This window comes from Leopardus geoffroyi, chromosome A3 (genome assembly GCF_018350155.1).
Source record: "Leopardus geoffroyi isolate Oge1 chromosome A3, O.geoffroyi_Oge1_pat1.0, whole genome shotgun sequence".
NCBI classification, from domain to species: domain Eukaryota; kingdom Metazoa; phylum Chordata; class Mammalia; order Carnivora; family Felidae; genus Leopardus; species Leopardus geoffroyi.
In genome coordinates, this window is record NC_059336.1 from 59377240 (window position 1) to 59401851 (window position 24612).

The window sequence follows — 24612 nt, forward strand, 5'->3', positions numbered from 1 at the left end:
GTTTCTGCCCCTCACTCCCTCTCAAAATAAATAAACATTTTTTAAATAGTAAATTTTATGTTATGTATATCTTACCACAATTTTAAAAAAAGAACCATGTGTATTGGCTAGAATGGGCTGTCTTGGCAAGTTCCCTGTTACTGAGAAGGTTCACACAGAGCCTGGTGACCATCTTGTTGGGAATCGTCTAGCTTTGGAGCTGTCAGGGCTCTGGTCAAAGGCTCTGCCTGCAGGAACCCCGTGTGGAGTTGCAGGGCATGGAACAAAAGCAGGCTCCCTCCATTGCAAAGGGCTCAGCCTCCACCTAGTTAAGGTAGATGGGTCTCACCAGTAGACTGAGCTATACCCCATCACAGACATGTGGGCCGCTGAGAAGGCGCTGCCTCAGGAGGCTTGAGATCCACCTGGAGGAAGGTGGGTCTGAGGAGACCCATGGGATCTGTCTCCCCAGGAGTGAACTTGACTGCTTCGGGGTTCAGGCCCAAGCCTCAGGCCCTCAGTGTTACCAAGCACCCTCTGCATCCATCACAGTGTTGATCTCTGGCAGGAACAGGCCCCTGGGTAAATCCCACTGCAGGTTACCTGGTATTGGCCCCTGACCAGGATTCTGGCCTAGCCCAGCACTGACCACCAGGTTCTAACCTGAGCCAGGGCCCAATAAAGGGAACTTCAAGGTAGTCTTACTGATAGTACGAAAACTTAAAAGTCTAAACTTTGAACTGCAACATACATCCAGACAGGAAAAAAGGAACTAGAAGCAATCTCTGTCAAAACCTCTGTCAAAAACAGGTTTAAAAGCTCAGCCCTCAACAAGAATAAAACCTGGACCAGCTTTTAGGTCACTCTTCTGCCCTGACTTCCCCAAGAGAAAGTGTTTTTGAAATAATGAATCAAACTTCTTACCTGACCTTATCCTTCAAGACTCATTTTCAAAGGCACCTCTCTCAGAAGCCACTCATTTCACTCAACCATAATCAGGTGTTTGTCCTGTGTGTCTTCACAGGGCTTTTGCCCCCGTCTTCACACCTGCTGTGGTTTTCTTGCCAACCAGGTCCAGAAGCTCAGTGAGAGCATGATTTTGGATACCCAGCACAGTGCCCTGCATGCAGCAGACACTCAACACATGGTTGCTGGAAAAGTGAATGCACGCATGCATAAAAATGAACACAGTGAAAGCATAATTTTTAGCTAAGAGCCCAAATTTTGCTTGACTCATTATGACACCTAGTGGTGATTAATCTCCATTGCAGACCCCCCCAAAATCCACATAATTACCCTAGGCGCATTTCCCTTTGTTCCAGCAAAGGCCCTCTGAGTGCCAGCTATGTGGCAGGGACCATGTGAGTGCAGGGGACATTTAGATGAGTTGGTCAGTACCTATTCTCGAGGGGTTTTAGGCTAGAAGCACCGAGTGCTGCTCACCACCAGAGAGAGTCAGTACTGGCATTAATGTTATATCATCGTAGGGAGAAATGAAGGACAAGAAGGCTCCAATGGGCATGATCTCACTGTGGAGAAGGGCAGCTTCCGAGGGAAGTGGAAACCCTATTACCTGAGCTACCTCATAACAACATCCTGTTTATCGTTCCCTTTAAAGCTAAGCTGGGTTCCAAGTTTTGAGGTATTATCCCAATATTGCTTCTAGCTTCTGCCAACATTCCTGGAAATGTAATGCCTAAAGCCACCCTGGTTTCCCTTATTCCTCCTCCTATGGAGAAAGGATGCTGGGGAAGGAGACTAAGAAAGAGAACCCAGTCCTCCTCTGTATTTTCTCCAGCCCTTTATTCCTCTACTTCTCCAACCAAGCTTTAAAAAATAAATCCCAACTAGATGACCATTTTGGAAGCAAAATTAGAGTTGGGCCTCTTATTCTAAAATATATATTTTAATACATTTTATTTATAATTTAATATATTTTTATATACGTACATATTATATACTCACACAAAATTGAAATCATTTGTCTTTCAATTATGTGAAGAAATATTTTTTAGCTATGGCCAAAATAATACTTGGCTCATTAAGACACCTAGGTGTCTTCATTAAATAAATAAGTTATGGTATACTGATGCTATGGAATACCAGTTAGCCACCAGTTTTCAAATGTAATGCTGTATTATCATTAAAATATGTTCAGAATATATTGCTAAGCTTTAGCAACATCAACAAAAATGCTAGAGCTATCTCTAAATCCATAAAAACACTGTCACGTGAAAGGATGTTCATCAAAATGTTAACAGTGCCTTATCTATGTGTATTTAGGCTCACTTACTTTCTTTGTATATTTTTAATATTTTTATATGGCAAGAATGCATTGTTTTAAAATCAGAAAAACAAGAGCTATTTCCATGAGCAAACAATGAATCCCTGCCTTTCGCATTACTATACTTGGCTGCTGAGGCAGGAGATAGATAGATCTATAGAAACACATAAGTATATAGATTGATAGAAGCATTGCCTTATGAGAACAATGGAAAACCTACATTCTAAGACTCAAGATGAACTGTATGGTTCTTACTTTCTTTTGGAGTAACATAGTTCTTTCTGATACCCCTAACAAGGGTAACGGACAGTACAATCCATAACAATATACACTATAAAAATTCAAAACATAAAAGCAGTTGTGAGCAGAGGCCTTGGGTTTTCCAAGTCACAGGCTCGGGTAAAGCTTCTCTGCCTGGAACAGGCTCTTCCCAAGGCTCACATTTACAGTAAATGTAATTACACTTTAATGGCATTCATCTCATTCTGTCACTTTTTCCATAGCTCCTATTTTTAACCAGCACAATGGGAACATTTGTCCTCTGATTCACTGACGAGTTTTCAGGCCAGGAGTCTAGCTTTTAAAATGACAGTACCCTTAATCCTATCGCTGATTTTTTAAATGAAATAACAGCCTGTAATTAAAACAATGGAGCACAGGCAACCTCAGTGGGGTAAGAATAGCAACTCAGCACCAAATTCAGGTAATGGGATATATCAGCCACTGTGCTGGAAGGAAGGAAAGGGAGAACAAGGTTCTGATCCCAGCTTTTTGGCCTCACAAATCACTTCAGAGTCCTGCACCACAGTTGTTATGAAAAGGGGCACTGATTCTTAGATTCCATCAGTCAAGCCCACCCAGTGGGAATGACGAAAGTCAACCCAGGGTTTCTGCTCCTCTGAAAGAGTCCCAGGTGACAGTTCTGCCCACTCGAGCAATGCACTTGGGACTACCAGAGTTGATGGGGCAGTTGAGGTTCTCCTGTCCCATCATATACCATGAAGAGGTGAAGTCTATGTCAGCTCCCCTTAATTCTGTAACCCCACATTGTGGTGGGAGTGACTCTCTGTGATGTCTGGGGCTAGGTCACAAAAGGCTACATGGCTTCTTGCTAGCTGTCTTCACATGCTATTGGGACACTCCATCTCAGAACCCAGCTATCAGGATGTACAAAGCTGGGTTATGACCAAGACACAAGTAGGTGCTTCAAGCCTGGCCCCAGACATGGGAGTGCAGAAGCTCCAATCACCGGAATCCCTCCTAGCATCTTGAGTCTTCCTCACTGATCAACACTGTGGAGCAAAGGCAAGCCATGACCCCTGGGTCTTGATCATGGAATTTGTGAGCACAATAAAAGGGTGGTTGCTTTTGTCACTAGATTTGTGGTGGGTCCGTGGGCAGCAGTAGTAATTGGAACTCCATATCAGATGTAGGAGTTCAGATGTAAACACTGACATAGTGCTTACTGTGTGTGAGGCCCTGTCTTAAGCAAGATACTAATACTAATTTGCTTTATATTTACCTTCATCATAGCTCTGTGAGGCCTATACTATTATTGTCTATGTTTTACAGTTGAGGCAACTGAAGCTCAGAAAAATTAAGTAACTTGCCCAAAGTTGCACAGCTACCAAGTAGCGTTCAAATTGAAATGATCTAGCTCTAGAATGCATACTCTTAGACCACTTAGTAGGTACTTAGGTTCTGCCCAAATCTTTGGTACTAAACTTTATGTAACAACTCTACCTAGGCCCCAGCATCCACTCAGCATCCTTTCTTCCTTTCTACCTTCCTTGCCTTGCTAAGATATGATCAGACACTCCAGGGAAACCCACCTATATATAAACTACACCTCAAGAAAACACTAATAGAAAGATGCTTTCTCCCAAGAAAAAGGCAAGTTCATTATGCACCTTTCAGACCGGCCTCATGGTGACTCCTGGTCCTGACCTGATTTTTCCCAGGCTCCAGGCAGGGGCTAATTTACATTGCTGCAGCCACGCATGCAGCTTGAGATTGCTTCCTGACCTGCAAGCCCTTGCTTAGCAGTCATTTTGTTTGGGTACATGTTGAGTTCCTCGAGTTCTTGTCTGCTTACTCAGCAGGCCTGCTGTCTCCAAAAGAGGACGCTGCATGACAGTGGCCTTCAAGAGCCCTCAGGAGCTCTTAAGTGTTGGCTTTCTTTGCTTCTGTAAACATTTAACATTTATACACACCCACTAGCAAATCCTGATCAATAAAGGATAATGTTTTGTGGTCTTTTAGCAGAAACTCTTTCTTAAACTCTACTTCTGCCATTTAAAAGTTTTTCCTAAAACCACAGGGTCAAACTCTGATTGTGGTGCCATTAGATCATGCAAAAATCCTACGTAGATGTCTCCTCTATTCTAGGTATCAATCAAAAATGAACAAAACATTTCCTTTGGTTGATCCTTTCCAAACAAATAAAAGCCCTGAGTAAAAAGCCCTAGCTTCTTACCCACCTACCATTTTATTTGCTACTTAAGTAATTGCCAGAGGGGCGCCCAGATGGCTTATTTGGTTAAATGTCCTACTCTTCGTTTCTGCTCAGGTTATGATCTCATGGTTTGTGAGTCTGAGCCCCAATCAAGCTCTGAACTGATAGCATGGAGCCTGCTTGGAGCTCTCTCTCCCTCTCTCTCTCTCTGCCCCTCTCCACTTTCTCTCTCTCTCTCTCTCTTTCAAAATAAACAAACTTTTAAAAACTTTTAAAAAAGTAATTGCCAGCAAACATCACTGATTCTTCCCTCCATCCTCTCCCTCCCTCCCTTTCCACCCCTCTCTTTCAACTTTCCTTTCCTCCTTCCCTCTCTCCTTCTCCATCCTCTCTCCTTTCCTTTTTGCTTTCCTTAAACTATGCACCTATTGGGTTTAGGGTAAGACCTACAGGAGGTCACAGATACAAGCGGACACTAGGAGAAGGCTGGTATAGCACCTATTTGATGTAAGCCACAGCATGTTACAAAATCATTAGTGGCAGATCCTATACACCTCAGAATTCATTTCAAAGAGATTCCCCCACTCCTCCACTATTCACTGACCAGCATACAAATGTGCCCACTAACACTGATGTTCATTCTCCCAAGACCTCTCACTGCCAGGAATATTAGCAGCAGGATCTGCTGTGGCAAGCTGGGACAGATTAAACAAGACGTCTGGGAGGGAGTACTCAAGTTCAGAGCACTTTCACTCTGCTTCATGTCCTATTCCTGTTTGATTCTATTTTCTCTCTCATACTCTAACACAATGAAAAACGGAGAATGTGCCTTCAACCCCAGTGATCTTCATCCTATCATGTCTGAACATGGTTCTGTGCTGCTATGAGCTGTATATTATTCTAAAAGAATTCACATTTTAGAATTCCAAAAGGGAAGAGGAATGGCCTAAATGCTACATAGCCCAGTACATGGCCTGATGTGGCTCAAAACTCCTCGTGTTAATGCCATTCCTGTAATTTAGAGGGCACATCCATCAAAAGGGCTGATGAATAGTATGAGATAACCCAATCAACCAATATGCAGTAGAGACTTGATAGAGAAAAGTCAGTCCAAAAGACAGCATTTAATCTACATGGAGGAAAGTTGTCTTGGGAAGTGACAAATATCACACTGTAAGCATATAAAATCCTCTTATGCTTTATACTGAGACTTTTACTTGCTAGGACACCAAGAAAATAAATGATCACCTAGAGTGAGAGAGGTATTACTTAACATACTAAAAAAATGTAGAAGTGCGCAGAAAAAAAAATAGATTCTACAAGGAGGATTATGTAATGGTGGAAATGTAAAAGGGAAGCAAATTTCCCAAAGTTCCCCATAGGTCAAAAGATATAATTTCAAGTTCTTCCCAAATTGCACTGACAAACTTTACCTTAAGAGTTTCCGAGTCATGGGAGGCCCAGTTTAGAATTGCAAGTATTAAGGCCTACCAATCAATCTCAAATGAGCAAATTTATCAGGATGCCAAACCCTAAATGCTTTCAAAAAAACAGGATGCTGGTGAGGATGACCATAATGACATCACTGATAACTACTATTATTACTACATCTACAACAATAAAACCTCAACAAACTGTGCTAAGTACTTTATAAATCTTAGTCCATTTAATCCTCAAGATAACCGTATTTGTTGCATCCTTTTTACAGGGGAGAAAACCCAAGGCACAGGGAGGTTAAACACACTCTACTGACAACATGACAAGCTACCAGCTCTGCTGCAGGTGATGATAAAGAGAAAGCTGTCTGCTCCATGAAGATTGGTCCTTTGGGGAGTAATTTGGAGTCACCCCAGGTTTTAGGGTGTAGTACTCAGCCTGACATAGTCAAGAATATCCTGTGTTGAGTTGACTCTGAGGTAATCAAGTCTGAAGGATGGATTTGAATCAACGTAATTTCACTTTCAGTTACAAACCAGAATACCAATTTATTAATGGAGATTCCTAAACTTCCATTGGTTCATGGCTTAGTAATTTTTTCACTGTGCTCCTAAGAAAAAGAGGAAACATTGGGGCACCTGGGTGGCTCAGCTGGTTAAGCTTCTCTTAGTTTCAGCTCAGGTCATGATCTCATGATTGAGCCCTGCATCTGTCTCTGCCCTGGGGCCTGCTTAGGATTCTCTCTCTCCCTCTCTCTCTGTCCCTCCCCTGCTCATGCACACTCATGCTCTCTCTCTCAAATAAACTTTAAAAAAAGAAAGAAAGAAAGAAAGATCTAATCATTTCTTTTATGAAGTACTTAGGACCAAACAACTTAATGAGAATTTATGTTCTAAAAACTTTTAGCTGTTTGAAAAAATTTGAAAATTGAATGAAAATATACTTACTTCATTAATTACTAATGTGATGTGAGTGCCTGTTGGGCTCTGCACTTTCTCCAACCTTGAAATTTGATCAGACACTGTCACCTTCATTCCCTGCTCCATGTTGATTTTTGAGCAGTACCTGCTTTTATCACACCAACTGCCAAAAACCCTGCTTTGGAAAGATATGACATCATCAAAAGGAATGTAGTGCAAGCTAACACTTAATGTGACTACTTGGAGCTGGTATTTCCTGCAGTGTTTGATAAATTGCAGCATGGCTGTGTTTCCCTTGAAAACAGAAGATCCCATTCCCGTGAGCTTGCTGTGGGAAACTGGGGCACCTCAGTGCAGTTTGGGAACTGTATTAATTTACACTACAAAACATAACTGCCAAGTGTACTGAACTTCTCACATTTTCTCCCCAGTAACATTGGGAAACCAAAATAGAAAGCCTTTGGGACCCAGAGTCAGTAAGGGGGACAACCTGGGGCTCACTAATCTGCTCTTTGATTTAGTTACTGCAATTACAGTATAGCCCAAGTACAGCTTGCATTAGTGGGCGTGTGTTTATTGTACTATTTCACTTGGATATCTCAAACCCCAGGATAAAACAAAAAGTTGCAAGTTATTCTTTTCTATAACATTTGCTAAAAGGCAAAGGATTATTACTAACTACAACTCTTTATGAAATATATATGCATTTTTAAATATCTTTAAAATTTTTTCATCACCATCTTACAAAAAGTATTGTGTTTTATGCTTATATATCTTGAGAGAGAGAGAGAGAAAGTGGGGCAGAGACAGAAGGACAGAGTGATTCCCAAGCAGGCTCCCTGCTGTCAGCAAAGAGACCAAGGCAGGGCTTGAACCCACGAACTGTGAGATCATGACCTGAGCAGAAGAGTCGAACACTTAACTGATTGAGCCACCAAGGTGCCCCAACAGTATTGTTTTTTTTTAATTTAAAAACAAAACTGTAGTCATTTTAATAAGTAGGTAAGGAACAGTAGCAACATTTTTCCTATTAGGAAGCTTGTATTTTCAGTATTTTAAACGTCAGTAAACAGAAATGAGCTAGAATGGTCAAGTTAAAATAAGCCACTGTGAGATACCTCATTTGACCAATGCTAAACATGTTTCCCCTCATTTTAACATCCCCGAGGTCAGGGGGCATCTTGCAGTCACTGTTGGCCTGGGGGAACAACACTGTTACTGCTCGCCACCTTCTGGCTGGATCAAGAAGTGCCAGCATCAAACCTAGCAGAAGATGGTGTCAGAGTTGCACTCTTAAGAGCCCATTTTAGGAATGTCTTAACCAATGTGTTTGCTTCTATTTCCCTTCTTACGTATGCAGCAGAGTGATATCCAACAAGAATTTATTTTTGAATGTCTAAGAAAGTTCTTTCAAATATATAAAATAGGACTAATTTCCATGCAAGTTCAGACTCACCTTGTACCACCAGCATCCCACCTAAAAGGCCACACTGTTACCTGTCTGCCCAGGTTTTTCTCCCAGGCACAGACATTTGCTCAGTCTTTGTGCAGGCACAGACCAGAAGTGCAGGGGAGTTAACTCCTCTGGAAGCAGCCTTTGAGGGTTGTAGGGCAGGACTGGTAAATAAATAACTCAGGCTTTTGTCAGTGGATAGACTGTGCTGCTTCAAAGTCCTAAAGGGATTGAGTTCCTACTGTCTACCTATAGCACTGACCTGATTCTCAGCCTTATACTTGCCTTTTCCCTTCCCTGCCACCCTCTCTCAGCTCCCTCCCTCCTGCTCCCTGGAATCGCCTCTCAAACTCTGCACCCAAGTCCTTGGCTCAGGCTCTGCATTTGGACAGATCCAAACTAAGACTTGTGCCTTTTATTACAGACATATGACAGTAAAGAACTGAAAACCACCTTTCTTGGTTACAATTTCCATTTTGCCACCATATTTTTAAAATAAACTTTATTTTTTGGGTACAGTTTTAAATTTACAGAAAAATTAAGAATATAGTACAGGTTTACCATATACCCCATACCCAGTTTCCCCATTACATTTTACAATAGTATGGTACATTTGTTACAATTACCAAATCAATATTATGCATAATCATTGATGAAGTCTACACTTTATTCAGAATTCTTCTGTTTTTAGCTACTATTCTTTTCCTGTTCTAGGATCTCATCCAGGACACATTACATCTAGTAGTCCTGTTTCCATAGGCACCTCTTGGCTGTCAGTTTTTCGCATTTTTCTTGTTTTTAATAACCTTGACAACTTTGAGTTCTGGTAAGCTGTTTTGTAGAATGCTCCTCAATTGGGATTTGTCAGATGTTTAAAAGTTTTTTTGTTTTTTTTTTAATTTTTTTTTTTAATGTTTTATTCATTTTTGAGACAGAGAGAGACAGAGCATGAACGGGGGAGGGGCAGAGAGAGAGGGAGACACAGAATTAGAAGCAGGCTCCAGGCTCTGAGCCATCAGCCCAGAACCCGACGCGGGGCTCGAACTCACGGACCGCGAGATCGTGACCTGGCTGAAGTCGGACGCTTAATCGACTGCGCCACCCAGGCGCCCCTGTCAGATGTTTGTAAAGAAGACCAAAGAGGTGAAGTATTATTTTCATGACATCATATCCAGGGTCCATACTAATAAATGACTTACCACTGTTGACTTTGACCATGATCACCTGCCTGAGACAGTTTGTCAGGTCTCTGTACTGCAAAGTTACTCTTCCCAGCCACCTTTCCACATTATAAACTTTGGAAGGAAATCATTACATGCAACCCACGCTTAAAGGTGGAATCTCTTAAGTCCAGAGTATCTACATAAATTATTTAGGATTCTGAATGAGAGATGGTTTCTTCTCCAATTATTTATCTACTCAATCATTTATCAGCATGGACTCATGGATTATACTTTGGGTTATAATACATTATTTATTTTGTTGCTCAAAGGGTTCCAGCTTTAGCCACTAGATCTTTTAGTTGCCTCCTTCATCCTTTTGACATATTCTTATCATTGTGAGTTTTTTGTTTTTGTTTTAATATTTCTTTCCTTTCTGGTGCTACAAGATGCTTCAGGCTAATCTTGTATATTTCCTGCTCCAGTTTTAGAATCAGCCATTTCTCTAGAGCCCTAGCTCCTTTTTTGGAGAACAGTATTAGAAGCCAGTATCTACAGGTCAGGTGTGGTCTTTGATACTAGAGTGTCATTGCTTTTAGGGTCACCTTAGCTGATAGAACAATGAAAAAAATGTGTTTACTAGCCTATGTATGTTAATTATCTAAATATATAATCATCTGTATCTATATTAAGTGAAACAGTTTATACCAATGTCTCCAACTCTAATCCATTACGCCATAGATCATTTTAACCTCCTCTCCTTGCTATCTGTAACCCCACACTTTAGCAGTGAAACCGGACTCTTGCCATCTGCTATCTATTTAATTGTTCAAACCTAGTACATAGTCTAGCACTAACAGAATTATTAACCCGTACTACTGTGAGAAATAACTATCAACTAGAGTACAGTGCTTATACAGATTCTTTTGCCTTTCACCTTACAGATTCATTTCCAAGGTTACTTAGATCAGAACCCTTCCCTTGAAACCTCTTCTATTAGGTGGTTTCACACATTTGTAATACAGTTAGATTATTTTATCACATCCTGCATTCCATCCAGGGATCTCCTCTTTAAATGAAATTTTTAAATATGCATACATTAAGACTCACTCTCTGTACTATAAGGTTTATGAGCTTTGGCATATTGTCCTATCTCCACCATTATTGTATCATTCAGAATAGTTTCACTGCCCTAAAAATTCCATGTGCTTTACCTATTTCACCCTTCCACCCTCCCTCAATCCTCTGGCAACCTCTTTTTAGCCTCTCCATAGCTCCACCTTCTCCAGAATGACATATAATGGGAATAATATAGTATACAGCTTTTTCTGTTTTCTGTGGCTTGATAGCTCATTTCTTTGTAATGCTGAACATTCCATTCTGTCAACATAGCACAGTTGGTTTATCCATTCATCTATTGATAGACATTTTGGTTGTTTTGGTGATTATAAATTAGCTGTTAGCAACATCTGTGTGCAGGTCTCTGTATGCATATGTTTCACATCAGTTAAGTACCTACAAGCATGACTTCTGGATAAGACTATTATTGTTCATTTACATTTATTGTGATTACTGTGTTAGGTTTCCAGCATTTTGGACTTCCTATGGTTTTGCCTTTTGGTTTTTTGTTTTGTTTTTGGTCTTCTTTTAAATTAAGAGGTTCCCACCCTCCATGCCCCCACTACTTTAAAAGTTACACACTCATTTTCTTTTATTGTTACCTTGAATGAAATATTTCTTACACGTGTATCTTTGCCAACCTCCTAAATCTACTTTTTAAGGGTCTAAGAACATTTGAACTCCAATTAAGCCTTCAACGTGTACCCTATTTTGTCTTGTTTTTTAAGATCCATCTTGCTTTTAATATCACAAATAAGGCATTATTTGTACTGTTGTAAGTCAAAGTTCACTCAGATTTACCCATATTTTTTTGGTCACGATCCTTTCTTGAACTTCAGACCTTTCAACAGATGGTGGTCCTTCTGCATCACTCATCTTCTAAACTGAGAGTCTACTGATGACAAAACTACTCATTCTGTTGGAAATGTCTATTAATCCTCACTTCCAAAAATATAGATTCACTGGGTATTGATTCTTGGTTAGTAGTTTTTGTTTTTCTTCAACCACTGATACTGGCCATCTTTCTGGCTTTCCTTGCTGCTGAGAAGTCAGTAAGCCCTACCATTACTCTGTTTTGGGTAATGACTTTTCTGACTACTTGCACAAATCCAACATTCTGCAGTTTTACACACACACACACACACACACACACAGTCTGTAACTCGCTTAGGACTTATACAGCTTTCTGAATCTGAAGGCTCATGTCTTTCATTGGTTCTAGAAAATGTCTTTATCTTCTCAAATATTACCAATTTCCAATTCTTTCTAAAACTCTTTTTAAGATTATGCTAGAACTTCTCAGTCTCTCCTCCACATTGCTTTCCTAATTTTTATATTTCTATCTATCTTTGTGTGTTATCTACTGGGTAATCATTTGGCTCTATTTTCCGGTTCACTCTCTCTTCCATAGGTTGACAAGGGATTTATTTTTATATAAAGAATTCTTATTCCTTACTCTTATTAAACACATATTAAATATATTCATTTTATATCTTATATCTGAAAATTCCACTATCCTAAGTTTTTGCAGGTCTGACTGTACTATCTGTTTTCCACTGGCTCTCATTCAGGATACCTTATTTGAGGCATCCCGTGATTTTGTGGGTTTGTGATTTAGGACTATGAGCTCACATTCCTTTGGAGCTTTATCTATAAAGAGTGTCTGAGGACTACATTAAAGCTCTGTTCTTACAGCGTGGATATGCAGTTGCTTTAGCCATGAGCTCAGGGGCATTACCAGCTTAAGATGACTTTAAGAACTTGCTTTGAGAAGTTTTTAGACATCATGTAACATGAGAATTCAAACTGCTTTTGACCTCTGAGAATGCTTTCCTTTCTTGCCAGTTCAGCAACAATTTAAGAACATTAAAAAAAATTATCCAACATTTTGAGTTATTATCAGGTTATTCAGAGTATCTACTCCTTCACACACTGGAAATGCAAAGTCCCTAAAGTCTAATTCATGACATCACTGAAAGGCAACATTGATAAAGTAGAGGTAGAGCATCTAGATTGTTCTTTTGTTTTATCAAGCAAGGTGAAAGTGGTGAGTAGAAAGCTAGAATGGTTGAGGTTTTCTTTGGCGATGGCCAGGTGACATTATCAGGAAATGTGTCAGCTGCTCCTAAGAGAGACCAAGACGGAAGTTACTTCTTTCCCAGTAACCAAAGTCCAGAGAAGGCAGTCAAGAGCTGGATTATACTGGTTCCACAAGGTCATCAGGAATATTATCCTTACAACTTTTCCTCTATAAAGATGCCCTATAGCCCAAGTAGTCTTCAACCACATCTACACTCCTGTCAGAAAGTAAGGGGTTAAGTCCAAAAAGGGCACATGCCAGTCATCTGTCCCTCTGAAAAGGCTTGTCCAGCCAACTTCCCCACCTCCATCTGGCAATCCATGGCTCCAAGGAGACTGGAAGTTTAATCTTTTGGCTGGTCCCATTGCTGCTGGAGTAGAACTGGAGATTCCTGGATACTTGATAGGCAAATAGCAATCTCTGCCACAGAATCTGAACATTTTCACTGTGTGAGGCTCCACATCAAGGGAGAGACTGAAATCAAGATGGTAATTTACTGCTGGAACAAGTCCTTAAGAATGTGGGAGAGAATACAATCAAAAGCACAAAGGGAGGGTTTAAACTTGGAGACTAGACACATCTTCACTTGAGACTAAACGGAACAGAAAGAGAAGACAGGACACTGCGCAAGTATGGGATGGTTAAGACTAGAAACCAAGGGGATTCCTTGTAGCATGCAAATGACAAGGTCTCCTGTGGAGGTCACTGAATTGTGGTGGGAGGGGGCATGCAGAAGGCAGAAAGCCTGGACCACCTGCTATGGGAATGTAAACAGTATAAAAAATGCTGTTATGTTTATATTTATATAAAATATAGACAGAGATTATTCGCACTTGTCACTTCTGGTCTCATTACATAAGAAAACTGAATTTAAAGCTGGAGGTAATAAATGACAAAAACAATTTAGGCATTGATGACAGAGGACACTCTTCTTAACATTCCTTTCATAACTCTCAAAAAGTGCCTTTCATGTCTAGGGTTTTGTTTTTGTTTTTTTGTTTTTAATTAAGACAGAGAGAGGGTGCAAGTGAACAAGGGTGAAGAGAGAGAGAATCCCACAAGGGGCAGAGAGAGAGAGCAGGGCTCACCAGGAGTGGGGCTTGTGCTCACCCGAAACAGGGCTTGAGCTCACCCGATGCAGGACTCCAACTCATGAACTGTGAGATCATGACCTGAGCTGAAGTCATAACCGACTGAGCCACCCAGACAACCTCTAGTACAACTTTTCTGAAGTACCTCTGAGCCACCCACCCTGGAAGCTCTGTGTCATGTATGTGCCAAAGCAATGGTCTGCAACCTTGGGGAGTGAGGATATAAATTTAGGTTTGCAATGAGATAAGCATATACAATTCATTCACATCCTCTTCTTCCTCTAGAGATGAGGAAAATAAGGAAGAATCAATTTGATTTGATTATACAGTCTTAACTCCATTTCACTTCTCCCAATTATCATCCCAACTTTCCAGAACCATTTCTTACTGCTGAATAAAGGGCTACCTAGCACTTGCTTAACACCCTTCCCCAAAATCCCTTCCTCTGAACACTGAAAGACAGCCTCTAGGTAGCCTTCTTGTTTGCTTTCCCTGTGTGGAATTAGATGAACTCAATGCTTAAGGATCCAATTGTATCCCCTCTGTCATATCACAAATGCCTCACATGAAACAGAAAATTACTGGTAAATATTACGGCAAAGTCTCCCCAAATTGACTAACCTGTAGAAATTTGCAGGTCACGTTCTAAATCACAACACTCATGTTAGGAGAGAGATGTTTCTCTGTTTAAATCAAGTTCAGTCAGCATGACTAAATAGCTGCCTGGGGCCTGGGTGCCATGTGGCCAGACAGCACTCATCAGCCAAGTCCAGAGGCACCTGGGCTCTCCTTGAGCTCCCACTAAGAGCATTAGCCGGGCATGGAGGCAAGATGATGAAGCAGTTTTCACACTTCCACAGATCAAAGTGGCATAGTGAGTATCTAGAACTACATCCTGCATGGGCTCCAAAGTGGAATAAAGCCTGCTATTTTCCATCACAGTAGGTATTACCCCCCACCATGCTCAAGCACTGTTCTCTCAAGAGTTGTGAGCGTTGCAGTGCTCAGGCAAATGCAGCACTCAAGCTTTTCACCTTTATTCTTCCCACAGCATTTCATTTTAATGTCAGCTAACAATAGAAAATCCAAGAAGGCAACTCTCCCACAAAACCCATGGAACTGGCATGTGAGTGATAGAACTGACCACGCTTATATCAACCCTGCAATTAAAATTTCATGAAAAATCATTCAAAGTAAATTGTTACATAGAACACATTTTTAAAAGCAGCACTGGCTCTTATGTGTGTAGAAAAATAAATATTCACTAACACGGACACTTCTGACAGATCAAAATGGGTCACAGCTGTTTGTTACTCTTTGAATTATAGCAAAAATAAATTTTGCAATATAATCTGAAGGAACTCCAGGCCCTCTAGAATTCATATTTTTAATATTCAAACCCACATTGAGTACTACATCATTCAACACAAATATTAGAGAAAAATATTACCCCTAATTTTTCTGTTAATGTCAATTTGACAAGGATTAAGTGCTAAGATTCTAGTTCAGAAAACACCTTGCCATTTTTTTTACTGACTGAGATACAGTTTATCATTTTATGTGTTTATTATCTGTTTACAAAAAAGAATTTAAGGTGGACTTTTACAGTAATTGGGATTAACTGACATCTCAACAGTCTGAGACAAAAATTATTTTAACTAGAAAAAAACATTTAAGCAAAAATGGCAACAAACTGGAATCATTTAGTTATTGCTTTCATAGGACAATGTTTTATAAAAATTATTGCCTATTTCTTCCAAATAGGACAAATACTAGGATTTTTCCTATCAATCATTCCTTTAATAATTCTATTGCTAGCCTTATAAAATAAAAATAAATGATGTGACTACAAAACTTAGTTTGCAATTTTCCACTGTAAAACCTCCTCACATTATTAAAAGACACTCCACATTTCCTCTTATATAGTTAAATGTGGACAAATAGTGAATAGACAGTTTTATAGCTTAAAATACAAGTGAGGAAAACATAGACGTCTGTCATACCAGCAGCTGGTTTCTTTTTTTATTTTTTTAAGGAAATGTTATTAATTTAAAAAGGGAGTTCCAAGAAATGTAATAGGATTCCCAGTAATGATTTCTGAGATCTATGAGATTTGAAACATAATTATAAAAGGCTAAAAGCCAAAGACATTTCTACTTTAACCGTTTTCAAAAAATCCAGATGATCTGTCACATCAAGGAAGTTTGGCACATTACCGAGGCCATAGTCTTAGTCATCCTCAGAATCACTGTTCCTTCTTGTGGGGATAGAGCACCGCACCGAGGATAACAAAGTGTCTTCAATTGGTTTCTTAGGGTTTTCCTCCAGATCTGTCTTGATTGCTCCAGATTCTGACAGTTTCCACTCCAACTCTACATGACAAAGAAAAGCCAAATCACCTAAGACAGTCAGCACAAGACCCTCGTCCTCAAGCCCATCAAGCCAGTTTTTTTCTAAGCAGAAACTATGATCATCAACATTTGATGACAATTTTAGTGCTACAGTTATAAGGTGCCTAGAAGAAAAAAAAAAATCAGACCCTTAAGGAGGAAATACTTTCAAATGCTTTTTCAGAAGATGAGATCAAATGAGATATTACATATAGAGTAAAACCTTGGTTTGCAAGCATAATTCATTCCAGAAACATGCTTGTAATCCAAATCACTTGTATATCAAAGTTAATTTCCCCATAAGAAATAATGGAAACTCAGATGATTCATTCCACAACGCAAAAACACTCATATAAAAATGATTACAATACTGTAATGTAATATAAAATAATAAAATACAAAATATAAAGAAAAATAAACAAATTTTAACCTGCACTTAACCTTTCAAAACCTTCGTGGCTGATGTGAAGGAGACAAGAGAGGAGGGTTATGTATAGGACGACTTTCACTATCACTAATGGAATCACTGCTATCTATTGGCTCAATGGACTCTCTGCATGGGAACCATTATATATGCTGGCATGGATGTTGACTATAGTACACTATTAATAAACTCTTGTCATCTACCGTATTTAATGTAACTGGTAATAAAGCAGCAGAGGAAAGGGTCTATATCTGCAGGCAGCCTGACCTAGAATGAAACAAAGCATTCCCAAGCTTACTCGTGTATGGAAAAGCAAAGGACAGTTCATCGGTGCTTTGAAATGACAAAAAATACACTAGTGCCGGTTGTGGGCACCTTCCAATGTTCTGAAAAAACACTGATTTCTGCTAAACAGTGTGGCCTGAGACCAAGCATCCGAAATGATCACCCACAATCCCTCAGATTGAGAGAGAGAGAGAGAGAGAGAGAGAGAGAGAGAGAAAGAACTACCACTGGCTCAGTTTGATTATGTGACACATGATCTCATGGTTCATAGGTTCAAGCCCCATGTCTGGCTCTGTGCTGACAGCCAGAACCTGGAGCCTGCTTCGGATTCTGTGTCTCCCTGTCTCTCTGCCCCTCTTCCACTCATGCTCTGTCTCTCTCTCCAAAAAATGAATAAACATTAAAAAAAAAAAAAAAAAGAGTAAGATGAAAACATATAGCTTAGAAATATTTAGAAATGCTGTATGCCTTTGAAGATTTGAATAATGTATAACTGATGTAATGTGTGTATGTATGTACACATGCTATACTTATCTCACAAGTATCTTACATAAAACAGTTACATAAAATAGTATGTAAAGTCACATTTGAACATTTTTTTATTTTATTTTATTTTTTAATGTTATTTATTTATTTTGAGAGAGAGACAGAGAGCACGAGTAGAGGAGGGACAGAGAGAGAGACACAGAATCCAAAGCAGGCTCCAGGCTCTGAACTGCCAGTATGGAGCCCAATACAGGGCTTGAATCCATGAAACGTGAGATCATCATGACCTGCGCTAAAGCCAGATGCTTAACCCAATTTGCCACCCAGGCACCCCTAATGTTTTTTTTTAAAGCACAGGTGGACACATTATTTCTTTTTTTTTTTTTTTTTTTAATTTTTTTTTTTTTTCAACGTTTATTAATTTTTGGGACAGAGAGAGACAGAGCATGAACGGGGGAGGGGCAGAGAGAGAGGGAGACACAGAATCAGAAACAGGCTCCAGGCTCTGAGCCATCAGCCCAGAGGCCGATGCGGGGCTCGAACTCACGGACCGCGAGATCGTGACCTGGCTGAAGTCGGACGCCTAACCGACTGCGCCACCCAGGCGCCCCCGGACACATTATTTCAATGAGTGACTTAGGTGGAAACCCTTGGGCCTCAGGTTCTCTCTTTCATGCTATGAGTATGTACATAGTTCAACACCTCGTGTAACAGGTAGGAAGGAATAAAAGATACGTCCTTCAGGAATAAAAGGATATATCCTTCAGGAGTTAAGAGGCAGAATTCAATAAACTTCTAATTTAACTTAAAAGCCACTAAGACATTCAACTGAGAAAATATTCTTAAACATTTTTATGCATGTCAGTATAAAAAAGTATAAATACCAGTAATATGTTCATGTGAATTAAACAAAAAATGAATGCTAAGATCTTTAGTTTTAACTTAAAACATACCCAACTATAGGGGCAAATAAAACCTATTAGACATAAGTATTAAATATACATATTTTAAAGTCCATTGTGTCCTCTTTTAATAGAATTGTTAGAGCCCAGTTGTAACTGCCCCCAGTGACTCATCTAATGAGAGATTAAGTGTGCTTCTTTCCTTTTGACAACACACAGGGGCAAAGATGACTTTGACAAATCATCTGACACATGTCTGTTCAACAGAAACATCCCCTCATCATCTCTAACATGCACTGGTCATCGCTCACATGCCCTAGACCACCTCAAAGAAGCCCTTACCATCTATTGTCAGGTTCATGCCACCAAACACCAGAGGTCCAATAAATTGAGCCTTGATATCTCCTTCAAGGTAAACAAATATCGTAGGCAGATTCCTATCAGGATAATTAGGTATGCAGGTTGTTGAAATGGCTTTGATAAATTTGACATCAGGAAACTTCCTGGCAAGTGCACTGAAGTGCTGATTTATGAGGGCACAGAGGGGAATCCTGTAAAGTAGAAATGGGAAACAACAGTGAGCAAGAAAACCTATAAAACAGAAATAGAAGCAACTGTGATTCTGCATTTATATTGGGCAAAGCTCAACTACCCTTCTACCCTATGTAAACCCTAATAGCTTCACAAATGATTCTGCTACTCCAGTCAAGATGATTAAACATTTTTTAAAAAACCTTTCTGATAAGTTCAGGGAAAATAAAGAACTCAAAATCTAAAATGCAATTTAATTTGACTCAGTAGTAACTCAAAAAAACAGCTTCAATGTAAAAGATAATTATTATGCCCACCTATATGAGAGAACATTCAAGATTCAGAAGGAGTGAAAAAGGTCAGAAAGTATTTCCTGCTTTTCAAAAAATTTCTACACAAGTACACAGTAGGAGAATGCAGCTGGAAGTGAGGCACAGCGGAGCACCACTGCGTCACTTGCCTGGAACAATTATTATAAAGGTCACCCCCAACATCTACGAGAATGATTCACTACATGCAATTTTGAAATGCCAGAGTTTCTCTAGAAGGATAAATAAGGAATTCTTTTTCAATAAAAACAATCTTCATTGCTATGATATAATAAAAAGCATTCTTATTAGTCACAAATATTAATTTGAAAGTCTAAAGACAAAAATTAGGCATTAGGTTTGGGCAAATCAGCAACAAAAACAAAATACTAGTTTAAAAAACAAACAAACAAAACCTCCAATGTGGATTAAGCCTGGGATATCCAAGGCATAAATTCAAATTAACATTTAAGGATAGTGCGTAAGGTCAGCTCACCCTTGTTTGTAAAGGTGCAAGATTACCCACAAGCCCTCACCGGCTTTAGTAACTTCTTGAACATAATCCTTTCCTGAGATCTCCAAAACTTCTCCAAATTTATTCTTTAGTTGAGTTGCTTTCCACTCAGCCAGTCTTTGCTGCCTGTACCGCAGAAGGAGGAGAAAGACATCTTACACATCCAGCCCACACGTCCCACACACCTTTCACACAGCAACCTTTATAAAGATCCATGTTTATTTATTTGCCACATGGCAGAAGTCCAAGACTAGTTCACTGAAATCTGCAAATTACTATTTAATTATATAATCCTTTCCAAATGTTATCTCGGTCAGAAAGTTAACTTTTCAAAAGACACACATTAGTGCCACACAAAAAAACAAACAGTCCCTCTGGGTGGCACTAACCTGTACATTTCAATAGCACGTTCATCTTCCTCATTAAACTCGTCTTCATTTTCTTCCAGCTCTTCCAAAGTCATATCTTCATATGTTTTCACTGAATGTTGTTAAGTTAGCAAAAACCAAAATATTTAAAAGATGAACAAACTTGCATTTTGTTTTTCCTCCTTTTCTTTTCTCCTAAAGATGTACATGCAATACCAATAAAACTCACTCGGCAAAACCAAAATAAAAAATACTAAAGGTATTACACTAGTAAATAAGAACTTAAGTGTGTCTTAAAAAAGATAGGCCTATGTTGACATATGCAGCAGAACTGACTCTCCTACCTCCATGCAATTGTAGGGACATGAATGAGAAGTTTCCCAAGTTTATAAAACAAGAGAGTTGTATTTGCCTAAACTCACCTGGTCTGCTCTTCAAGCACACACACCCATGACCTGGAGTATTAACAATTCTGTCTCTGAGGACACGGGGGATACCAGTGGGTGTCCTCCCTGGCACACCTTCCCTAGAGTTAAAGGGATTATTACAGGACTTCTGGTTCTTCTCTTGTGAGTGGTAGGTAGGCAGCTCTCTTTCCTTTTAACCAACTGCTATAAAATCTCTATTTCGTTTTTACTGCCATATTCTTGCTTCTTGACATCAAATCAGATTTTATCCTCCAACCCCAACTCCAACACTAAACAAATTGCTCTTATCAAGATCAACAATGACCTCCACTTCCTGATGGATGAGCAGCATTAATCCAACCCCCCACAGCCTTCTCTTTGAAAGATGGTCCTCCTCTGGCTTGCAGGATGCCTTCCCTCGTCCTACTTCTTTCTATGACCGCCCTTCCTTTGAACCTCTGCTGATTTGACTCCTTTTTTTTTTTTTTAAATTTTTTTTTTTTTTCAACGTTTATTTATTTTGGGGGGACAGAGAGAGACAGAGCATGAACGGGGGAGGGGCAGAGAGAGAGGGAGACACAGAATCGGAAACAGGCTCCAGGCTCTGAGCCATCAGCCCAGAGCCTGACGCGGGGCTCGAACTCACAGACCGCGAGATCGTGACCTGGCTGAAGTCGGACGCTTAACCGACTGCGCCACCCAGGCGCCCCGACTCCTTTTTTTATCTATACCCACTCCCTTGGTGACTGCAACTCATGACTTTATGCCTCCAGCCCACACTTCTCTGATTTGGAGAAAAACATGGCCAACAGCCTACCTATCATCTCTACTGGACTAATAAAAATCTCAATGTTACCTATCATCTCTACCGGACTAATAAAAATCTCAAAGAGAGCTCCTGATCCTAGCTCCAAACTGCTACTCACCAAGCCTTCCTCATCTCAGTTGGTGGTCACTCCATCCCTCAGGCTGCTCAAGCCCAACACCCTGCAGTCATCTTTCGCTTACTTTTCCTCACGCCCCTCACAGGATCCACCAGAAAAGCCTATTGGCCCTACCTTCAAATTATTTCCAGATCCAACCTCTTCTCACCACTTCCACCAACACCATGCAGGCTGGTCCAAGCCAATCATACCTCCTGCCTGAATTAGTGCAGTAGTTTCTATACTGAACTACTTCCTGACTTTCTGCCCATCTTGCATGCTCAGTAAGGCAGCAGCAGGAGGGTGCTGTCAACATGTCAATCCTCTGTTCAAACTTCTAGTGATTCCCACCCCACTAGACATAAAAGCCAAGGTCTTTATTAAAAGATACAAGGTCCTCAATGGTTGGACCCCTAGTTGCCTCTCTGAACTTACTACTCTTTCCCAGTCATAATGGCTTCCCAGATGATTCTCTAACATGCTCTTCACTTACTTAAGTAGCTTGATTCAACTCTTAGGTCTACTCAAAGTCACTCCTACTGAGGCTCTTTCTGACCCTATCTAGAATTACACTCACCCCTCCTCCCACCCTTTTGAGGCCTTTCCCTGCTTTATTTTCCTATATTTACTTGTGTATTGCTTATTGTCTATCTCTCCCAATAGAATGTAAGTGCCATGAGGACAGGGATTTTTGTCTGGCCTGCACACAACTAAAGCCCCAATGCTTAGAATTACACCTGGCAGATGATCATTTAATAAACATTCACTGGATAAACGCTTTCTAATGAATCCATCTCTAAATTAGCTCTAATGTATAAACAGAAGACAAAAGTACTAGCCCCTGTGATCAATGGGACAAAAAGTACAACTCAAGTATTTTCTTCAGGTTTATCATGTGCCCATCTGACACAGACAAGAAATTATGGAAATGAAGGAGGCCTCTGAAGTCCCATTTCTAAAGCCCAGGAAGTTGAATGTTAGAGAAAGCCTGTGACTCGCCTGAGGTTCCAGAGTTAGTGCCCATTCCAGCACTCCAATCTCTGGCTCCCAATTCCTGCTCAGAGCATCCTTCCACCAAACCACTTAGAGACCTAGAAAGTTGTTTCTTACCCCAGAGAGAGACAGAACAAAAATGAATGTAAACAAGCTCACCAACTGACTGCTGAAGGACTCGCTGTTCCTCCTCTTCTGCCTCCTTTTCCAGGTCTTTCAAACTTTCCTTTGAGGGCAAGATGCCCTTTTTGCGTAAGATGTCATTCCACTCAGTGTCTGCATTGGGGTCCTAGTGCAAGTGGACCAAGGATACCATGAGTGCAAAGTCCACTATGGAGGGTGTCATACTGGGGAAAGGGTCGAATGCGAAAGGTGGAGGGAAGAGGAATTCAAACCAAATTATACTGTGACCTATTTCTGAGAAAGTGTCACATGACCTGTTCTTTTTCCTGTCCTTCACTGCACCTTCACTCTGCACCCCCCTAAACATACACACCAAGGAATTAGTCTTGGGTAAATATCAGGATATGATGCACAGATCAGTATCAATGCTGTACCAAGGCTGAGATGGTTTTTCAGTAATTTAATTACTGACTTGGAGTGATTCATTCAACAGATATTAAGTACCCACTATATGTAAATTATTGTAATACATAGTAGGGAAGGATGGTGTCACCTATTTTACAGTTGAGAGAAAGAGGCAGGCAATAAACAAATAAATATACAGATATATATATTACACATTGTGGCAAGTGCAATGATCAACAGGCTGCTGACCTAGAGGGTTGCAAGAGGTCTGCATTCCACAGGATAGGCAAGTAAGAAATTACTTTCCAGGCAGAGGGACCAGCATGTGCAAACGGCCCAAGAGCAGAGATACGGAGTATCTCAAAGTTCTGAGTGACTGCAATACAATCAGGAGAGCCTGATGCTAGGCGGCTTCATTTTCTTTCACTTTAAGTTTTAGGCCAATTTCATTAGAAAATTCCAGATACGGGGGGAAAGGAGGCCAATTTGACTCTATTTTAAGACTGAAGAGAGAGACCCCAGGGCTGAGCTCTGAAAGCCAGGGAATCTGAAAGGGAGCACACTTCAACCTAAACACCAACGTTAGGGAGAAAGAGGATGTAACTATCCACTCAACCAGCTCTAAGTGATTTCAGGAACACAGGTTCCGCCACTGTTTCAAGTTACCGGACCTCCATGTCGGCCCCTTCCCTTCTCCGAGCCTCAGCTTCCACGTCCACACGAGCCTGTAACACCCCCGCTCAGGTGCTACGGAAATTAACAAATAGGAAGTAACCCTGCCAGGTGGGATGCGACGAGTCCTTCACAGGCTTTGCAGGATCTGACCTCAAGAAGAAAGAGCCCCCAAAGACTGAGATTTGAAGGGGTTACAACTGCGGGAGTGTGGAGGCCCAGCCCGCAGTTCCTCGAAGGGACCACGCCCGCCCTCTCGCACTGCGCCTGCGCCGGGCCTAGACTCGTGTGACCTCCCCGGCGTCGGTGGCGCCCAAGGGCTTCCCACAGTCCCAGCCCGGACGGTCCGCCGATGACACGCGGGGCAAACGAACTGCGGCGGTCTCCAGGACTCGGCCCCCCAGGTTCTTTACCTGCATCTTGTCTGAAATCGCTTAAGCCAGGCCCGCCACGGTGCGCCTGCCCCTCAGGTCTTTTCGGCGCACGCGCGCAGCCACAGCCCAGCCTCTTCCCCCACCGCCGCCCTTCGTCCCGCCCCCTAGGAGTGAGCTGGGCGGAGCCAGGGTGTAAGCGAGGCCTCTGAGCCTGCGTACGCTCCTCAAGAAATCGGCGCAGAAGCTGTGCGCAGGAGCGAGGGAGGGTCTGCCTTCTGTCTGCCGGTGCCACTCGCTTCACGTGACCCGGAACCAGGTTTCGGTGCTACCTTATTAGGGCAGGTTTTCATCTTTGGAGAGTTGGGGGTGGATGGAGGAGGTTAATTCGAGGTATGCGCTATATATTGCCGCAGACCCAGTCATTATAAAAGAGGTCATGGCTTTTTCAGTCACAAATAGAAATGTGTTCCAGTGATCCGATGTTAGAATTAAAAATGATGCAGGGTCGTCCGGTATTCACTGGCTGTCA

The 24612-nt window shown here is 40.9% G+C and overlaps 1 protein-coding gene and 1 long non-coding RNA gene across 4 annotated transcripts in view; both read right to left on the reverse strand.

Moving 5' to 3' along the window:
- LOC123580655 overlaps positions 1–1124 on the reverse strand; it is a 167202-nt gene extending 166078 nt beyond the window's left edge. For both annotated transcript variants that reach the window (XR_006703409.1, XR_006703408.1), the window contains exon 1: positions 904–1124. This is a non-coding gene — a long non-coding RNA (uncharacterized LOC123580655). The remainder of the gene's footprint in view (positions 1–903) is intronic.
- Positions 1125–11326: 10202 nt separating this feature from the next.
- On the reverse strand, positions 11327–24362 carry PDCL3 (phosducin like 3). 2 transcript variants are annotated; one of them, XM_045445699.1, is made up of 7 exons: positions 24123–24277; positions 22669–22798; positions 20208–20298; positions 19801–19944; positions 18808–19016; positions 16195–16350; positions 11327–12932 (listed from the first exon to the last, which is right to left on the reverse strand). In XM_045445699.1, the coding sequence occupies exons 1-6, from the start codon at positions 24126–24128 to the stop codon at positions 16208–16210; spliced, it is 723 nt and encodes a 240-aa protein (XP_045301655.1). In that variant the 5' UTR covers positions 24129–24277; the 3' UTR covers positions 11327–12932; positions 16195–16207. The 2 variants fall into 2 exon arrangements, with proteins under 2 accessions (XP_045301655.1, XP_045301654.1); XM_045445698.1 differs by having other exon boundaries at positions 11327–16350; positions 24123–24362.
- Positions 24363–24612: the final 250 nt, after the last annotated feature.

Coding starts and splice junctions, on each gene's coding strand:
- PDCL3 (XM_045445698.1), bottom strand. Junction 19,017..19,800: donor TTGCACCTTTACAAACAAGG/GTGAGCTGACCT, acceptor TCTACTTTACAG/GATTCCCCTCTGTGCCCTCA. Junction 16,351..18,807: donor CATGAACCTGACAATAGATG/GTAAGGGCTTCT, acceptor TTTGTCATGTAG/AGTTGGAGTGGAAACTGTCA.